Consider the following 19,769-nt stretch of genomic DNA (forward strand, 5'->3'; position numbering starts at 1 on the left):
GGTTTTTGCACACCACATAATCCTCTTTGATCTCACTGACAGAGAGCCTGTGATGCAGCGGTGTTAATAATGTTGTTGAATATGGAAAACACTATGGAATAACCTTCTTGTAAATGTTCGAGACTCAGACACAGTCTCAATATTTAAGGAAAGGCTGAAAACCTATCTGTACACTCAGGCATTTTATTAACTACTTCCCATTTTAGGTAGAGGTGTAGATCTGTGAATCCATGTGCATTGAGAGTTATGGTAAACTGGGATGTTGTGATGCTGTCACTTCACCTCTCTTTTGTCACTCAAGTTTGTTGACTGAGAGAGTGCTGAAGAACCAGGGTGTCCTCATGCCTGTGTTTCCTTCTAGAGCTAGCCTTTTAGCTGTGCTGCCATAGTTAGATCTGCTGGTATCCATCATTGCACATTACAGTTCCCTAATTTACACACCCTCATACCTGGACATGCCTAATAATCCAGTCCCTCTTTCTACTGAGGTACACCTACCCCTGATGTCACGATGTTACTGAGCCTCAACCCATCTCAGCTGCCATGACTACTCCCACCATCCCCTGATGTCCCCTCCTGTAGCTGACCACACCTTCACCCTAGCCAACTACTTCTCCATTGCCCTTAATGGACATTCTCTTGTGGGATGGGTCTCGGACACATGCACACTATTGGGACAAGACTAGGACCTCTAGAAAGTTGGACTAGACATTAATTTCTAATTGTTTCATTTTTTATTTATTTTTCTCTTAAAATGATTATTGTGGTGAACATTGTCGGCCAGTGGAGGATGCCCCCACCCCCACCCCCCCATGGTGGATCCCATGCATTCCTGTATTCCTATATCTCTAAATTCTTTGCCACCAATCGTGAAAAGAGGTTATTGAATATACGTGGCATAGGCAGGCCTCCAAGATATAACTGACAAATTTTAACCTCACAGCAGTTGAGTTGAGCAGCCTGGCAGTCTAGTATGCTCTGGTCTGAGGTGCGAACTGCAAGACTGACTGAAATAAAGGCCAGCGGAGACAAAGATTTTTTTCGTTTCTTAAACTAGTCAATAACCTCTCACTAAGCAGCTAGAAATACTCAAATCCATGTTGTCTTAGTTTACCATATTTTAATTTTGATATCGTTGTTCTTTTGTTATTATCTTGCTAATTTAATTCATTAGTGTGACCACGACTCCAAGGACAGCGAACTCTTAAGAGTCACCGAACAATTTCACAGCAAGGTCACTAAACTCACTGCCATTCATGCAGTTGGACAAAAAACTGATCTTCTGGCACACTGACCTGACACCCGAAGTTAAATTGACTCTCCCGCACTCTCTCCACACTGTCTGGATGAGCCAATGAAACACATGCATGCATCTCCAGACAGTTTGACAGGGTCGAGCGCCAGCGAGTCATGATAGCCGACATTTCCTTTATATGTTATCAGTTGGTTTCAATATTAGCTTTAATGTTTGTTAATTAAATTAGATGAGTTAACTATTTCCCTTCACCTGTGACACAGCCTCATAACTCCTAATTAGTTCCCCACTTCACTGTTGCAACGGCTTTCTCTCCTGATCCTCTTATTAGACTGTAGGCATACTTTTACTACCAATTTGTTGATTAATAAGTTTCCTTTGTTGGTCTTGATTGATAAGTAGATTACCCGTTTGATAAATCCCATAAGTTACGTAAACCAATCTATTTACTTTGTTTCTCTATTTATTTACATTAATTTAGCTAGCTACATGTATCCACCACATTTTTGTGTTAAATTTTGCTTGTTTACATTGTTAGGCTTGCGATTATGATTCTAGTGAACTGGCCACTCCTGGTCATTCATGAATCTCAGTCAATAATTGTTGTGCTTGTTTTTCTGATCTCTGCTTATTCCATAAACATACCTTGGTTATTACGTTTGTGAGCCCAGAGTGGTATTATAATGCTTCGTAAACGATAAATAATCATATATGGAATTGGTGACTCATGAGTTGAGACTGAATTATTAGTCATTAATAAATTAATTAAAATTAGTACATTTTCCCTGTTAATCCCTGTGCCCCAATTATATTTACCAACTGTAACTGACCAACTGTAACTTTTACTGTACACTTTGAGTAAAACTGAGTGTGATTAAGAATACACTAATAAAACATACAAAAGTAAATGGATACACTGAAAGTAGATATCATTAAAGTGTAAAACAGAATAGTTGAAAAATAAATATGAAAGTTATTGGTTATGCCTACTTATTTCATTCAGTTGTTACTGCAATATACTCTGAATTAACTCCTGCTTCATCCACAAGGAAGTCCTGCTAGCTATTTTGCAAGATAGTTATGTATGAATCACATGTTACTAAGATATTGAAGAAAGGCTAGAGAAAATCTAATTCTTACTTTGGAAACAAGGTATGTTCAATCCTGCTGTATAGGATGTACAATAGTGCCCCACCTTGAAATATTTATGCCCTTTGTCCTCATGAAAGCTCTATGAATAAGAGAGCAATAATTACAGATAATGCATGAAGAATGTACACTTAATCCTACTTCACTTTACAGATGTGTACCTGGGGCAAAATCCGAGTATTTTGAAAATATCGTATATGGACCGATCTTGCTCCACAATACATCTTTTGACCTTTTCGCCCTATTTCAGTTATTACTAGGAAAACGTGTTGCCTCAGAGTAAGACATCCATTTCTGGGACAAACTGAAATATCTGGGACAAACTTCACCAAATCAGTTATAGGTTATATTAGATACGGGCAAGTTAGGTGGCCCTGGAAATGTTATTTGAACTTCAGGGGCTTCCAGATGTGTTTTGGATTGTTGAATGTAGTTTGGAGTGGAAGTAGAAAACTGAAGTGAAGATGAGGTTTTTAAGGAAGCCAGGCTAATGGTTGTCACAGAATATGTTGAGGTCTGTTCTGAGGTCAGCATTCTGATGTGATGTGGAGGAGTGTCTAGTCAATGGTGGAGTCTGAACAGATTGGCCAGTTGGAACAGATGTCCTCTATTTTGGGGGATGCAAGGTTCTGGATAAGTAATCTCCTTAAAAGGTTTATTTTCGTTTTATTGCAGCTTTTCCCCTTTTAGACACAAAGTTGACATTTTTCCCACAATTGTGAGGAATATGAATGGAATCAACATGGTTGGAGTCATTTTTCCTTTCCTTCCTTTACTCTATTCTTGACATTTTTCAATAAAACCTAGTTTCACAAAATGATTTTCCTGTCATCTTTCCATTTTCTTCTTCAAACCTTTTTGTTGAGTATTTGTGTTGTATCTCCTAACAATGTCATGGGTTTCTGTTTGTTTCAGAAGTTGTCTTGTCGGTGACTCTGCACTTTTTGACAGCTGACCTAAACAGAACAACAAAACTCAAAAGTGACAACAGTACTCAAATGTGAAGCACCGGAGATGGTCACCTGTGGGACCTAATTAGAAGGGGAGATGAGGAACAGGTGCAGCTAATCATTCAATAAACTGATGAACGGATGAGTATTTTTGAGGTGCAATGATCAGGGCATGACAGCACCAAATTTGTAGAAAAAGTCTAATGCACTTATTCACCTCTTGTGTACTCTTGCTTTTTAGTGCCTGTTTCAGGTCCTCTTGTTGGTACTGGTGTTCATTTTCCTACCAAATCCATTTCCACTAGATTGAGAGGCTCTGCTATCTGAAATTTGAATCCTATATTTAGGATTTTAACAATTGTAATACTTACAACAATGTCAGTCATACTGGATGAATAAATACTATGAATACTCATTTCAGTAAGTTAGTGGTGGCAATGCAAAGGGAGTTTTTTGCCATTCATTCTAAAATGTTCATCTCTTATCTTGCGTAATCGCACTGTACAGCCCTCAGGATAGCTGCTGTGCATGATGAAGTTAACATTTTGCATTTCCCGTAGAGAACATCACAAGCTAAACTGATCAGTGGGCAGAAACAAGTGTGTTAAATTACATCAGGAAAGAAAGGCTAAGGTCCGACGCTCCAGCACTGGATATGTTTAAAAATGCTGGGCTGTACCATTTTTATATGGTTGCTTCTCCCTGTGTTGAATTTGTGTAGGCCTGCCCCAGTGGAAGAGAGGGACGGAGGCTGGAACAATTAAACTGATACACCCCATGGTCTGATCATGAAAAGCTTTTGCTCATCATGGGGCAGTGAAAGGTGAATGATAAGAGGTTGTTTTAGCTGGTTTTTAGATTTCACTAGGCGTCGCTGATTCTATGTTTCTATGGACTGAAGTGACGTTTCGAGATATTACTAGCTCCAGCAACTCAAGATGTTCTTGAATAGATGATCGAAAGCTCACAGCACACAGGCACAACAAAACTGGAACCGCTGATAAACAATAATTCTCTCCATTAGTCGCTAAAAAAAATAGTATTCGGTGCATAGGCCAAAATGCATCCACTGAACTTCAAATAATCCAAATGGAGTAAAATGCTATCTTAGGTTCTCAAGGAAACTGGACCAATGATGATGGATCCAAGGACTCAGTTCTCAATAATCTTTTCAACTGCCGATAATCCACACATAGGCAAATAGCGCCATCCCTCTTCCAAACAACCACAGTGGGAGAGGAATGGGGACTGTGACTCATCCATACAAAAGCTGCATCTAACAGCTCCTAAATATAAACTTTCACCAACTCAAACTGGGAAGGGGGGAGGGGCAATGTTATTGCCGTACTAGTGCATAATCTAAAACTATAGTACCCAAGTAAATTAGTACAAGCCATGTTTCCCTGCCCCTGGCTAAATGCCTCATTATATTTCACCAGGAAAGATTTGACCTCCTGTTCTTGAGTCGAAAATTCAGCCATGTCATAACTAAATCTTGGATGACTTAATTCATTAGCTCAACTGTCTGCACTTAAAACTCTGGACCGTTACTTTCATCTGCCTCTACTAAGATGACAGAAAGTTTAACTTGAACCATTTGAAGGTCTCCTAGTGCTGTTTAGATTTTAACCATATATCTTAAGACCCCTATGTTAACAACTGGTCCCATACTATAACTCTCAAAATGGGGAAGAATACATTAGCCACAAGAATGCCTGATAGTAAAGAGAGTTTTTTTTAGACATTTCCCGCCTCAGGTCCAGAATAGGTTATGGTCATGCAGGTGCAGCTAGTTTCATCTTAAAGCAGCCGATGGGTTTGAAATACAGAGAAAATATAGAGACAGAGAAAAAGAAAAAAAAATACCCACAAGGTATATTTGCTAAAAACCTTATAATAAAATAGAATGCCATGTCCTCAATTGTTTTGCAGTTTCTAAGATTTTTTTTTAATCTTATCCTGATAAACTACAAAACCATCTATTTTCTGAAACTTACCTGTAGGCCTGGTGGTAATAGATTACTCGACGGATGGAAGAGTACTGGACACAAGCAGTTTGGCCCAAGCCACAAAATAATTCTTAACAAAGGCCACATTAAGCATGTCATTTAGAAATTTGATGAATGAAAAAAAAAAAAAAAAACATTTGTAAAAATTGCTGTTGTGAAAGTGCTGTTAAAGAACACATGGTTTTCTGCCTTCTAAATGCCTCTAGTATGACCCAGAGAGACTGTGGCAACATTATGTACCTGGTCTAAACTTTAAAATGTAACTGCAAAAGTAGTTTTAAATATATATGCATGTTCAATTTATACACCAATAAAAATAATATGCACATACAGATTCAATTTATACACTAATACAAATAGGCATGACATATGCATATTCTCCAGTTATCATGAATGAGTATGTGTAGCACTGAGAGACCATGTCAGTGCTGGCAGCTAACTGAATTTACAAGAGCAAAGAACACAGACAACCTGAACATATGTTTTCCATTTTCATTTTGTAAAAGCCACGAACGTTGAGGACAGCAACACTGACTGAGAAACTGAACCACGGCGTGTTTTTAGTGCTTGATGATGTTCCGATAATAGCAAGTTATCTGAAACTACATGGAATTTAAATTTGAAAACTGAGAAAAGTGGTCATCACACTGAGCACAACATACATCATACAGTCATGACCAAAAGTTCTGAGCCTAGCACAAATTTTGGTTTTCACAGCTTGCTGCTTCAGTTTTTATGGTGGCAATTTGGATTAACTCTAGATTGTGATGAGTGATCAGATGAATTGCAATTAATTGCAAAGTCATTCCTTGCCAAGAAAATTAACTTAATCACAAAAAATACTGCAATCCAGCCACTGCATTTCAGCCCTGCCACAAAATGACAAGGCAGCTGATATCATTGTCATGCTGATTAGAAGAGCAGACTGGTTGCTTTAGAAGGGTGGTGGTGCTTGAAGTTTTCTTCTGTCAACCATGGTTACCTCCAAGGGCATTGCTCCTTGAAAGATCAACCATTTATCAAATCATCAAGAACTTCAAAGAGAGATGTTCAATTGCAGTGAAGAAAGCTTTAAAGAAAGTCCAGCAATGCTAGGACCTTCTCCTAAAGAGGATGCAGCTATAGGATCAGGTCACCACCTGTGCAGGGCTTGCTCAGGAATGGCAGAAGGCAGGTGTGAGTGCATCTGCATGCCCAGTAAGGCGAAGGCGAAGGCTTTTGGAAGATGGCTTAGTCTCAAGAAGGGCAGCAAAGAAGCCACTTCTCTCCAAGAAAAACATCAAGGACAGACTCACATTCTGCAGAAAGTATCAGGATTAGACTGCAGAGGACTTGGGTAAAGTTATTGTCTCTGATGAAACCCCATTCAGACTGTTTGGGACATCTGTACAAATGATTGTCCAGAGAAGGAAAGGTGAGTACTACTATAAGTCTTGTGCCATGCCAACAGTGAGGGATCCTGAGACCGTTCACAAAGGAGTGGGTTTCACAAGGTTTTGCCTAAGAACACTGCCATGAATAAGGAATGATATCAAATTACCCTCCAAGAGCATTCTCCCAATGATCCAGCAGCAATTTGGGGATGAACAATGCTTTTTTCAGCACGTCAACAGGCAAAATCGATAACAGAAAAAGCAGCCTGGTGAACAAAACATTGAAATTTTTGGTCCATGGCCAGGAAACTCCCCAGATATCAATCCTATTGAGAACCTGTGGTCAATCCTCAAAAAGAGGGTGGTCAAACAAAAACACAGAAACTGTGATCAACTCCAAGCACTGATTAGGCAAGAATGGGTTGCCATCAGTCAACTGATATCCAGCATGTCAACACAAATTGCATAAGTCTTAAAAAAGAAAGATCAACACTGTAAATAAAGTCTTTGCTTAAACTGGATGTATGTCAATAAAATGTTTTTAAATCCTTATCTGGTATAGTAATGTACAATGACAAACATCTGACAAAATGATCAACCAAAAAAAAACAAAACAAAAAAAAAAAAAGAGCTGAGGAAGCAAACTTTGTGAAAACCAAAATGATGTCTCAACTTTTGGCCACAAATGTACATCTAACTTCTATGAACTTGGCCCACTTTAACCCTAAAGCCACTGAGCATGCTGTTGCCATCACTCTGCAAGGTGATGGCAGTACTAAGTAGACAATGTTCCATTTGCTGAGATCTGCACACATTTCTAGTTTTCCTGACACTGCCATGCTAATGCATTGCATGCAGTTCATTAAGAAGCACTTGCACATCTTTGTAGAGATCTTATATTTTACAGCAATGTCCTGTTAGGTTTCACAGATTTTAGAGGTGTAGTTACAATCTATAACAAGAGGTTACTCAACTTTTACCACGCTACATTACTGGCGCTATGGCCAGAAACCAACCAATCTTAACATGCAGCAGCCCCACCCCCAAAAAAAGAGACAAATAACCCAATTAAATAAAAACAAATACAGCACAAATATTAAGACTTTTTATTTCCTTTAATTTTTTTTTAAAAAAGAAATTTTTTATTTTTTTTTTTTAACAAGACTACCAATTCAGGACGAAGAGAATGGTAATAACAAAAGACAGTGTATGTTTACGTCACATCTATAAACTGTTTGTCCTTATGTCCACATGTGGTGTATACCCATGACCCTCCCTCTTCTCCCCCACCCAAACAAAAAGAGAGCAGAAAAAAAAATTAATCAAAACGAATCTATACACAAATCTATAGGTCAATCTGTTCCAAGAGCTTTTGGGGGGGGGAAGGAAATACAGGGCAAAATGAGATGGACAATCTGAGAAGAGACACAGAAGGCTCTAATAAAGCACATGGCAGGAAAGGGAGGAGAGGGGAAAAAAAAAAAAAAAAAACCCCACCAACACTGCTGTAGCTCTCTGTTGGTTAACAAAAATTCTGGATGAAATTTACAGGACACCCCTCTGCCATTAGCTCATACACGCACTTACACACACCCACAATGCCAAACAGGAATGAAAGTTGAGAAAGATGAGTCAAACATCTTTCTGCTCTCTAGTACATGAGCATTTCTTTATGACACTCAACCATTTAACACGACCAAGGGGCAAAAGCCTTTATTTACAGTGTGTATGTGAGAATGACAGACAGACACACACACACACACACACACACACACAGAGGGGGGGGGGGGGTTGAAGAAACCATTAATTGGCAGTGCAGGTGAGGGTGTGTATGCGCACACATGCATGTGTAACTTAATGCCGCCGCTTTTTCTTGCTGCTGGGGGGTGGAGCTGTTGATCTGCCCTTCCTCTTCCTGTTGTTAGTGGTGGTCTCATCATCCTCATAGTGACTCTCCCTGTCAGCTAAATGGACAGTATACAAGAAAAAGAGGCAAGTAATGCAATGCGCTTGGCTCTAGGTAACAGCTGCATTCCAACACCAGTTTAAAGCTGAAGGTGAAATGTCAGCCCACCTTTTCTGGCCTCTTCTTCCAGTTCATCCCAGTCTTTGCCACTTTCTTCTTCACTACCCAGAGATGCGCTGTAGTCTAACAGAGCGAAAGCGAAAAGTAAAAAGGCATGACTTATATAAGCAGGAAAGTATAAAGGAAAATGTACATATTACATTAAATGCAGCAAACATTCAGGGACATGAAAGCAGGACCATGGTTCATCTCAATTACCCGAGTCCTCAGTCTCTGAAGAGTAGTCTTCATCACTGTCCTCCTCTTCTTCCTCCTCTTCATCAGCTGAAGGGTTGAACGTCTCATCCTCCATTTCAGACTCAGAGTCTTCCTCACCACCGCTTCCCTATGACCACAACCCACATTACTTCAAACCAGGGTCACTGCACAGCAGGTCAGCCAGAAGCACCCGACTCCAGCCATCATGGACTTCGGAGCCACAGCCCATGTGATGTTTGCTTCCCTTTGCACAAAGCTAGCTTTGTGTAAATTTTCCAAAGGAAAAGGTTGCGTTTCTCACAATTTTAAGCCTTAGTGATTTTGTTTGCTTTTAAATGTATAAATCATTTGTTTAAATCAACAATAAATATTTAAGAAGTTTTTAGATAAATGCTGACCCCTGCTGGTCAAGAACATTACTGTTGAAAACAGAGTTAAATTCCATAATAACCACCAACAAAATATTTGGGGTGGTGGGCAAGAGGATGAGCAAATTCTGCCTGTTGGACAGAATGACTGAATTCCTAATTAAACAGTATGTTACAGTGGATTTGTTGGGAGGCTTTGACTGCCGTTATGTGCACTGTACTAAAACCAACACACTCTCACTCACAAAATTAAAACCCATTAACTGGTTACTGCACCTGCACCCTCTAGCATAATCATCTGGCATACACCAATCACCTGATGGCACCGAATATTTTTAAAATACACTTCATCCATTAACATAAAATCACTCAGGACCAATACAAGTACCTGCTTAGCGATTTTAGGCCATCTATGTGCAACCGTTCACCAGAAATCCCTTGCTGAACGCACAGCATTTTTGGTTATACAAAATTCAATTACCATCAAAGCATCTGTTTGATGTTTAAAAAGTATACAGAACGCTAGTAGTTTTGATTGCTCATGTCTTTGTACAAAAACATGCATTCCTTTCCTTAGTAACCTAAAATACAAAAGCCTTTATTTGCCATAAAATGCACGTAATTCACGCAGAAGTGTTCCTAAGAGAAGGTTCAATGGCTTTTAGCATGGACTAGCTGTGACGTTTGTATCACAAAATCACTAGATGTTTCCATTTACTGCTGGAAAAAAATCATAATCCTGCTATAAATTCTAAGTATAAATAAGAAAGCATAGATACAATTTCTTTATAGCATTTTCCCCAGCATAACCCAACAGCCTAGGCAATAGCCTTGCAAGGAAGCTAATATTGTCTTCAGGTTGAACATTATGTTTTAGCACCCCCCAAAAAAATCTTGCAAACTCAATGTATAGTGACTGATGACTGTGTGGGCGCGCGTGCATTTGGAGGTTTTTGGGCACTTTGGAGAGGCCAAGGACACAGTGGAAAATACTGCTAGCTCCTAAATAATTTCATATATGCCGAAAAGTGTTAGACAGGTTAATAAACAAGACCCTGGTGAATCAGGAAATGTACAGCATGACTGAAAATGAATCTCCAGCACCCAGATACATATTTGTAATCCTCCAAAATTAAAGGTGTTTTTTGTTGACATCTTCGATATTAGATGATCTCAAATGGTACCTAAATGATGGAAAAATAAGCCTGGATGTGAACGTATGTCTTGTCCCAAGTGTCTACTTCAATTTGAATCCTGAATGATCATTGTGCTGTGTACAATTTCAGATAACTACTATTAAAGTGAACAAGTACAATTCATTCAAAAATGATCTTAAAACTGGGAGGTACATTTCACATTTGTTATCCCATTCATTTCCATGTTTTTCTTAAACCAACAATCCACTGATAAGCAGCCTCCTCCACTCACCTCACTCTCAGGATCAAGGAAAGACCAGCCGCCCTGCTCGAAAAAGCCCTCAGGATCATCCACAATGGTTTTCATGATCTTGGTCCAGTTCAGGGACTGAACACCCTCTGTGTACTTGATGTCACATGAGCTGGAAAGATTGTGGACGCCACATCAGTGATCATACATCAGCTCCTTGCCTTTCTACAACTGAGCATTTACAAGTACTACAAGTTTCAGTCATTATTAACTTACTACTAAAAATCACCATAATGTTTAGTTTCAAAGGAGAGGCATACATGATTAAACCTGATGTAAAGCTTGAAACTAAAATACGAAGGACTGGGACATACTTGAGCCACTCTTTGATCGGGTCGAGCGAGTTGACGGGCACAGCATTGATCATCGTCACCTTCTTGTTGTAGTCTTTGTAGACGATGACAACATCAAAGTTCTTCAGATGGAACTGCACACGCTCAAAATGGACCAGCTCAACTTCGTCCAGTGTGACAACGAAAGGGGGCTGGAGTGGAGACACATGGGGAAGAGAGGATGAGAGTCGAGACAGGTGTGCTTACAGCAATGGCCACTAGTGTTTCGACTGCTCTGGCACTCACCCATTCAGTTACGTTGCAGAGTGCGCTAGACGTCGGCTGCAGTAGGCAGGTGCTCCTGTAGGGGGCGCCCTGGAACCTGTACACAGTCACAAATGGAACTTTCAAACTCAGCAGACGTTCTAAGCTTTGTAGTTCAATGCTCTTATGCCAGGAAACTACAGAAAATAAAGGCAAGGACAGCTGGACAGACAGAATGTTCGTTTTGCACTCTCTTGGCTAGTTTTTCCCCCTCACCCCAGGTCTCGGAATGGGACCTCGAACTCCAACTCCTCCTTGGTGAGGGTCTCCACCTTCTCAATGAAGTTCTTAAAGGCCGACTTGAGCTTGTGTCTCATCTCGCGTTCCATCTGCTCGGCGTAGAGGTCGTCACGGTCGTGCATGTGCTGGTGCTTGCCCAGGTCCGTCGTGATCTCGCCCACCTCCGTGTAGAACTGTACGTCCGTGTGCCGCTTCTTCCCAAACATGATTGCATTCTGGGAGCAAGCGGTAGAGATTCGAATGGAAAGCACACCGACTTCCTCGAAAGAAACTTCACAAGTAAAAGACGACTAGTTTGTTTGTTTTCCATCAATCAAAGTTTCAGTTAATCATGATATTCACTGAGCTGCACACATTTCAGACTTCATAAGGATATTTTTTACAGAACCAATCATTTTCATTTCAGGGAACTTTATGACCAGTTCATGAAGGATTCTGTTGCCAGATCCACAATTTTAAAGCCAAGCACTGGCCAGACTTGTCCACATGCAATGACAGCATGCACACCTTTAGGTGGAAGTGCAGCACAATGATCATCTCTCCGTCACAGGGCTGAAAAATGGCGTGCTTGATATTATTGTAGAGGATGTCCACTTTGTCACCGCGCACGGATGTGAACCGGAAACCTACAGAGAGGACATATATTACTGCTTGATAGTCAGAGGCTTGCCTGTGCGCTGACATGAAAAACTGACCCCGTCCCCTCCACAGTCCCTTTACTAGAAAAAGATGTGCTGACTCAGTATTTACTCCATGACTGATTGTAGCACAGTGGTGTGCCCAGCAGTAGCAGAACAGCAGCTGCAGCAAAAGATTTCTACAAATTAACTGGTTCAATAAAAATTAAAAAAAAACCAAACACAAAATCACCGTTGGTGTGTGCCTCCAGCGAGCCCTGCATCCTTTTCTGGGCGATGTTGGGCCGGATGTAAAGGTCCTTGAGCTTGGGGTTGCTGCGGTTCATGTTGATGACCAGCGAGTCCTGCTTGACGATGCCCTCCTTCTCCTTCTCCTCAGCCTCCCGCGTCTTGTAGCGCTTCTGCACCTCTTTGATGATGCGGAAGGCATTCTGCAGGTTGGTAGATGGTACCGACGGGTCGCCGGGGGACTTGAGGTTCGATGCGCGGTATGTACTACGAGCAGAGGCCACAGACATGCCAGACTCATGACGCGAGATGTTACGTATGAAGTAAAGAATACAAAAGGTGTATGCGTCATTTTCCCACAGCATGTTCTTGCTACCGCAGGCATCTCTTCATGCATGATTAATGAAGGGGTGGACACTCACATCTCTTTGACAAATGTGGCCTCAGGGTTGGGGAAGATGTTGCCTTCGTGCCTCCCCAGCGAGCTGCCTGGCACGAAGAAGTTTATTCTCAAGTAGGTGTAGTCTCCTTCAACTGACATGCTGATGTTCTACACACAAACAGCATTTTCTCAATCCGGGAACCAAGCACTGAACATTGCCACTTGTGAGTGATGACCACCCTTTTACAAAAGCATTGCATTCCTATATGCCACATCTGAGTGAAAGCAGCTCAACTATGGCTTATACTGATGGACATGGACCATATTTTTAAACAAGTCAACATCAGCTTAGATGCAACACCTTTCTCCTGCCAAATATATATATAGACAACACCCCCGCTCTCCCATTTGCACAATGTCCGAGCGAAGGGGCGGGTGTGTTACCTTAACCGTGGCGATGTGGAAGGGTGTGGCTATGCCGAACACTGGCATAATGACCGTCTCGTACTTCTTGTCAATGTAGAGCTTCATGTCCCGAATGTCCTTCTCACGGGGCATCTGAGACACGTTCTTGTAGGACACATTTGACTTCCTGGCCCTGCAAAGGAAAAGGGGAAGAAGAGTCAGCTTTTCAGCTGGGGGACACTGCTGTTGCACCAAGAAGCATTTGCTTAAACAATTAGGCATACATGTGCAGTAGTCTGTGTGTAATATTAAAAAACTAAAGACTCAAGTTTTATTGAATGTTACAGAAGTTGTGTATAACAAACCCCCCCCCAGATTTCATTTCAACTGAGCTACTAAAGTAAAATCACGCCTCATTACAAGGAGGAGCTCAATGCCTTCTTTTTACGTTTATCCCTTACTTTTGAATCTGTTGTTCACCCTTCTGTTCAGTCAGACGTCGCTTGGCTTCTTCGTTCATCTGATTGGCCAGTTCTCTCTGGTGGGCCCGCCTCTTCTCTTCAGCAGTCATCTCGTTCTGATGAATTGGATTAGAGCATTAGTTCATTAGGCAGTCACACCATAATTATTATACATCTGTACACAAGCTTGCATGTTAGGATAAACACCACATGCTGCATATCGTACCCTGGTCCTGTCAGCCAGAAGGGCAGCACGAGCTCCTTTACCCAAAAGCTCCTCTGCATTATCTTCCTCCTCATCTTCATCATCCTCATCATCATTCTAGAGAGAGTAAGAGATTCAGGAGTGCATTCATATACATCAGTGGTCCGAGTTAGCACACGCACACACAAGGTAGACAGATACCTTGAGGAAGATTCCAACATTCTTTATCTTCTTTTTCACTGGAGTTAGTATAATGGCAGGGTCCTCCTGTGACAGACACACAGAGTAATGATACATTATTTTAAGGATGTGTTATATGGTTGCACATATACCCAGCAGTTTGTTAAAATGTTAAATGCATGTGCACCTTCACCTCATTTATCAGAACTGAGTCTCCTATGAAGAGGGCATATTTCTTCTGTTCCTCCTTCTTTCCCTCACTGTTCACCAAGTCAGCAAATCCCAGACTCACACTTAACACCATGCCTACACACAAACAGCCCCCACCATACACAGTTAATAGCACACTACTTGCTCAATGAGAAATAAGATCCTTTTTCCAACACCAACATACTGCGCAGTCAAGCAAAGGAAAGCATCATGACTGTTACTTATACTCCCACAGATGAAGTCAACTGCTTTTAACCAGTCCATGTACTCCAAGATTGAAATAGGGGAGGGTGTTCTCACCTTTCTTCAGCTTGTACTGGTTTTTAGCATTCAGTACCAGGGAGCCCTCCCTAAACTCGATCCCCATGGCAAACCTGAAACATACACCACACTATATCTAAAACAGGCTTGTGTGTGCATGCACACATTCATTTATGTAAATAAATAAGTGTAAGAATGAACCTGCATTCTGTGCTGTGGGTGTTGAACCTACCCCAAGTTTTTCGTAAGTTTGCTAACCAGATCTGGTTTCTCCTTTTTGGCATATTCCATGACGGCATTGTACGCATCACAGATCTTCACGCCTATATGTTTACATATGAGTGGATCACTACAACAGCATGCCACATAGGCATAAGGAAACGCAATCCTTTCCCCGATATCTTCTAACTCTTGCACCGGTCAACCCCCCCCAAAGACCAGGCAGGCAAATAGACACATTTGCCCTCTGTACTTTTCACACCTCACTCTCACCATTCTCACCGTGTTTGAGCTCCTTGAGCAGTTCCTCCTCCACCTGCAGGAGGAAGTTGTAATTGTCCTGCATTTCCTGTGGTGGGTCCACCATGAGGGTGCGTACCAGATTGGAGCAGTACGACTTATAGCGGATGCCCATCGCACACGTTATGGCGCCGAAGTGCATGTGGTTCTTATCACTAAGTGTGAGCAAGAGGGAGACAAGAATGCAGTTCTATTAAAAGTGGGGTTCTATTAAAAGACCAAACCTTGTTCATTATATAATACATTGAAGACACCGCATTCTAAATACTTCAGTCACACTGTATACTTCCAGAAGGACTGTCAAGTGTCAAATGATTTTTTTTATTATTATTTTTTAATATAAATAAACCAGCCCATCAGACCCCTACACTATTAGCCAAAAGGGCCTGTCATCACACCCTCTCACCTGACCACACTAAATTTGAGGCTGTAGTTGCCACCGCTCTGGATGATTGGGGGGTAGCACATCTCCACAGTTGAGGGGTCAACACCACCCAAATACTTCCTGTCCTCAATCGCCTTCTCCACAGACTCTGCCAGCCGGCTGTGCTTCACTTTCTGTTAACACAAATACATATGTGCACACACACACACACACTGAGGAATGTAAGGCAATACCTATATGCTGCAATGTATGAGACGGGCAATTTCCCCACAGATATATAGTGATTCGGAAAGAAAGCAGGTATCTGATAGTGTGTTACCAACAGTCCTATTGGTCCCTTGTTAGGAATATGTCCATGTGTGTTCGTTCCTCACCTCGTCAGCATCCACTATCTCCATGACCCTCTCCTTGAAGAACTTTGTAAAGACGTCGCTGGTGATCGCAGCGGCCTTCTTCATCAGGGCCAGCTCACCGTCTTCTTTCACTGCCATCGTGTATGCCACCACTGCACTGATATCCACCTGACAGACGCACAGTGTGCAAAAATAACTTGCTGCCTATATCTCTTCCCATATTTTCACGACTAACCATCTAACCCACCACCGCCCCCCCCCGACAAATACAATCAATTCGCTCTCCCACCTTCTCCAGGCCCTCAGCTGTGATCATGTCATTCCAGCTCTTCATGTACTCTCCAGGGAATTTGTCCTTGATAAAGACGCCCACCGTCTTTCCCGCTTTACTGCCACGGATTGCTTCTATCATCTTCTCAAAGTTAGCCTTATTGCTCTCATTCTGAGAAAGAACCCCAAGTTCCAGAGAGAGGAAGAGAATGTTGCTGTTACTTTTACAAGTTTTATTTACGACACTTATTTTATGGCTAATAATGTAGAGTATCATGGACAGACAAGTTTCAGAATTAACCATGCTGCATGATAATGTAAATGTCAAATGTGCTAAAAATTGCCACATCAGGGAGTCCATGGAATCTTCAAATTTAGGGATTGAAATTTCTGACAGAATGAGAGAAGAGAGAAAGAATGTTAAAATGGTCCATTGGGTCTACTGGGTACTTCACCTTCTCTCTGACCAGGAGAGTAATGGGTGGGATTCCATTGGCATTCTCATTGCCCTTGGTAATGGCCACCTGTTTAAGGAACTCCACTTTCTTCTTGCTGGCCAAGAAAATGATCTTGGTCTCACAGAACACCATGATAGTGTCTGTCAACTCGTAACCAAACAGCCATGTCTGTATGTGCGACAGAGGATGTTTTATTGTAAAACCAGTTACATGAACACAAAAGTGACCTAGAATAACCTATAAAATCTTTGTGTAAATATGTAACTAGAATTGCAAACCCCATCACTTTACCTGAAGTGCAGTGGATTTCGCGTACACAATCTCTTCATCCACTCCAACAGACACCACGATGGCATCCACCTTACCAAACTCATCTTCGCCTTTCTGTGAAACAAAATGCACAAATTTAAAAATACACACGTATAGACATAAGACTCTCTTGCAGAATATTTTATATAGTTTTTATTGCGTCGCCATTATATTAAAAAGTAATGCCTCTTGTGTAGGTAGCGTTAGCAAATGTGAAGCTGAAAGCAATGTTTCATCAGTCTAAAGAACACTAACCATTAACCACCCATTACCACTTTAGAGTTTCTTGCATTGTGACATATTAAGGGGGACAGCATTAAACTTTATTTCAGACGAAACATCCAACAAACTAAACTTTGCAACTAAAGCGTTAGCTAACTCTTTAGCTAGCTAGCTAAACTTTTAGCCCATTAGCTGGCTAACTAGCTAGCTAGTTACAGAGCTCGTTAGCTAGTATATCTAAAAGCCCGATGTGTCACAATAAATCGACATTGTTAACTAGCTACAAAAACTATAGTCACGAAAAGCACTATGTAAACAAACTGTTTAAGAATTAAGTTAACGGTTTAATTAAAGAAAACCCTCCAGTGCCAACTCTGCAGGTGGCTAGGATAAATGGCTAAACACGCACTGCTAGCTAAAGTTAGCTAGTTAGCATTAGCCTGACAAATGAGCGAGCTAGCTACATTGGTAACGGTCTGGCTAAACTACTATAATAGCAAGCTATTGCTTTGATTTTTTTTTTTTTTTTTTTTGACCGATTTATTTTTGTACACACGTTTTAGACATTACAAACGATCCACACACGGTTAGAGCTCGGAGTATGAGACGTAACAGTTAAATGTAAATCAACACCGAGACGATGATGGAGGCCTTCCTATTGATGCTCATGGCTCGTGCATGGCTCGCGCATCACCACAGGCAACAAACGGCACTACGCACGTCAAAACGCGGACAGATAACGGCTAACCAGTTGTAAACAGCAAGACTAGATTTACTAGTCTCGGCCAACAGCCGGCCTTACAACCTCCCAGACCTGATGTATTTACCTTCCAATTGCCATACAGTCGTTTAATTCGGCGGTAATATGCCTCTTTGTCCAAGTTTACCGCCATATCGACTCTTCAGCTCTTCCAAACTCCAGGTCCCGGCTTCAGTGAAGGCCGGAATGAGGACTCAAGCACGCACTTTCCACGCCTTGCAACCACTGTCGACGCTTGCAACGTTGGCTTACTCCAACCTAGGACTGCCTTCCTGTCCTTTGTAAACGCTGGCTAGTTTTCCCATCAACAAATTAAAAATATATTGGTATAATCCCCTACACCAAGTTCTTATTAAAATTGTTTGTTTTTATTAATTAAAACTATTGTTTTCTTAGATCGCTCGGGTTTTTATTCCCAACACTAATATTAAAATTGGTGCCTGTAGCTACATAATTACATAAATTCCGCCAAATGCGCGTGTATTTGTTTGCTGCACAGCTACGCATACAGGACCGTGATAATTACACGCCGTTTCACCCACTGTTTCTCCCTCCCCCTGCTTCCCGCCCTCCCAGTGTTGACGGCTCTCACAACCACTCAATTCGCATGCTTTTATTTTAAGCGCCAAATATATACCATTATTTTCCGATAATGGCTCTCGTGTCAAATGTTAAGATGGTTAACGTTCGAGGTTTTTTAAATACACAAAAAAATAATTACTAACAGTGTTTACAGAGTTTTGTCCGTATCTGCACGGTTAAAAAAAAAAAGCACGGTATAGTGAATTAATCTGCTGAGCTCTTTGTTCCTTCAAAGACAGCGCCGCCAACGACTACAGCGCCGCTTTGCAACATAGGACATAACTCTGCTCCTCCACTTTTGACCATGCGCTAATTTCCCGCCTTCCTGTAATTTCCCGCCAACTCCTGTCATTTAAAATGGTTCGCTCAGCACAAAGAGGATGTAGTGGAACGCTCCAATCACGTGGGATTCTAACTTCGATCCATCAAAGGGTATACCTGTGCTGTCACAGCTTTACTTATTATCCGCCTGGCGGAAGTACAGCACATAACTTCTATTCCCGCTTAAAATAAAAGAGGGACTAAAATAAATAGCAAAGATCCAAGTGAACAACAAACAAAGAACGATTAATCTTTGGACGTGTATATTAAAGTGTTATGGCCAAGAGCAAAGCATTTCATGTACATTCGGCAACTAATTAAATAATAATTTTAAAAAAAGAATAAAAAATATTAAAATTTTATATGTCTATATCCACCCCACCCAGAGGTTTCTCCGTGCACCACTGGACGGAGCACGCGTACTGCATTAGTTTGAGCGACTGTTTCTATTATCCAGTTCTAATTAACACCTTATTACTAATATAAAGACAACTCAATAATAAAAACATTTATATAAATACTGATATTTCATAACCAGTTTACAATGTCCACCTATTACCATGACCCCACTAAAGCAACATACAAAAACACAAATGACTTGTCCTGGATGTTTATGAAACAAAAATGGAGAGCGCATTACTTTGCAATTTGGTCTCCAACAACTGTTTATTATCTCTGCAAAACAAGGAAAAAATTCAATAAAATTTTGTTCAAGTATACAGTATATTTTAAAACCATGTAGAATTTTAAAAAATATTGTATTTGTTCTAATTTTCTGCCTGTTCCCCCCCCCCCCCCCTTTTCCCCCCTAGAGAATTAATACAAAGTTAAATGTGTCTGTTGTGACTGACAATATGTGTTGCTGCATCTTAAAAGTTTTCCATATGACACAGCAACAGTCTCTTTACACATCTGGGCAGTAATGCACCTGAAGCACAGAAAGCTGTACA

At 41.1% G+C, this 19,769-nt stretch overlaps 1 protein-coding gene across 1 annotated transcript; it reads right to left on the bottom strand.

Moving 5' to 3' along the window:
- Positions 1-7,827: 7,827 nt before the first annotated feature.
- Positions 7,828-18,458, bottom strand: supt16h (SPT16 homolog, facilitates chromatin remodeling subunit). Its single transcript, XM_027032000.2, has 24 exons — positions 17,984-18,458; positions 16,917-17,009; positions 16,623-16,793; positions 16,187-16,339; positions 15,919-16,065; positions 15,566-15,717; positions 15,142-15,314; positions 14,873-14,963; positions 14,680-14,753; positions 14,363-14,475; positions 14,191-14,256; positions 14,011-14,106; positions 13,785-13,900; positions 13,363-13,516; positions 12,959-13,086; positions 12,541-12,803; positions 12,178-12,296; positions 11,647-11,885; positions 11,413-11,488; positions 11,149-11,318; positions 10,817-10,946; positions 9,021-9,147; positions 8,811-8,885; positions 7,828-8,700 (listed from the first exon to the last, which is right to left on the bottom strand). Exons 1-24 carry the CDS (start codon positions 18,047-18,049, stop codon positions 8,591-8,593), a joined length of 3,102 nt encoding a protein of 1,033 aa, XP_026887801.1. The 5' UTR covers positions 18,050-18,458; the 3' UTR covers positions 7,828-8,590.
- Positions 18,459-19,769: the final 1,311 nt, after the last annotated feature.

The sequence above is a fragment of the Electrophorus electricus genome, chromosome 9 (assembly GCF_013358815.1).
Source record: "Electrophorus electricus isolate fEleEle1 chromosome 9, fEleEle1.pri, whole genome shotgun sequence".
In the NCBI taxonomy this organism is placed as follows: Eukaryota; Metazoa; Chordata; class Actinopteri; order Gymnotiformes; family Gymnotidae; genus Electrophorus; species Electrophorus electricus.

Bases quoted from the DNA above. Each gene is read 5' to 3' on its own strand.
- supt16h (XM_027032000.2), bottom strand. From the start codon at position 18,049: ATGGCGGTAAACTTGGACAAAGAGGCATATTACCGCCGAATTAAACGA. The intron at 17,010-17,983 runs GTAAATACATCA...TTTGTTTCACAG, and splicing joins GACTGTATGGCAATTGGAAG to AAAGGCGAAGATGAGTTTGG. The intron at 14,964-15,141 runs GTGAGAATGGTG...GTAAACATATAG, and splicing joins GCTCAAGGAGCTCAAACACG to GCGTGAAGATCTGTGATGCG.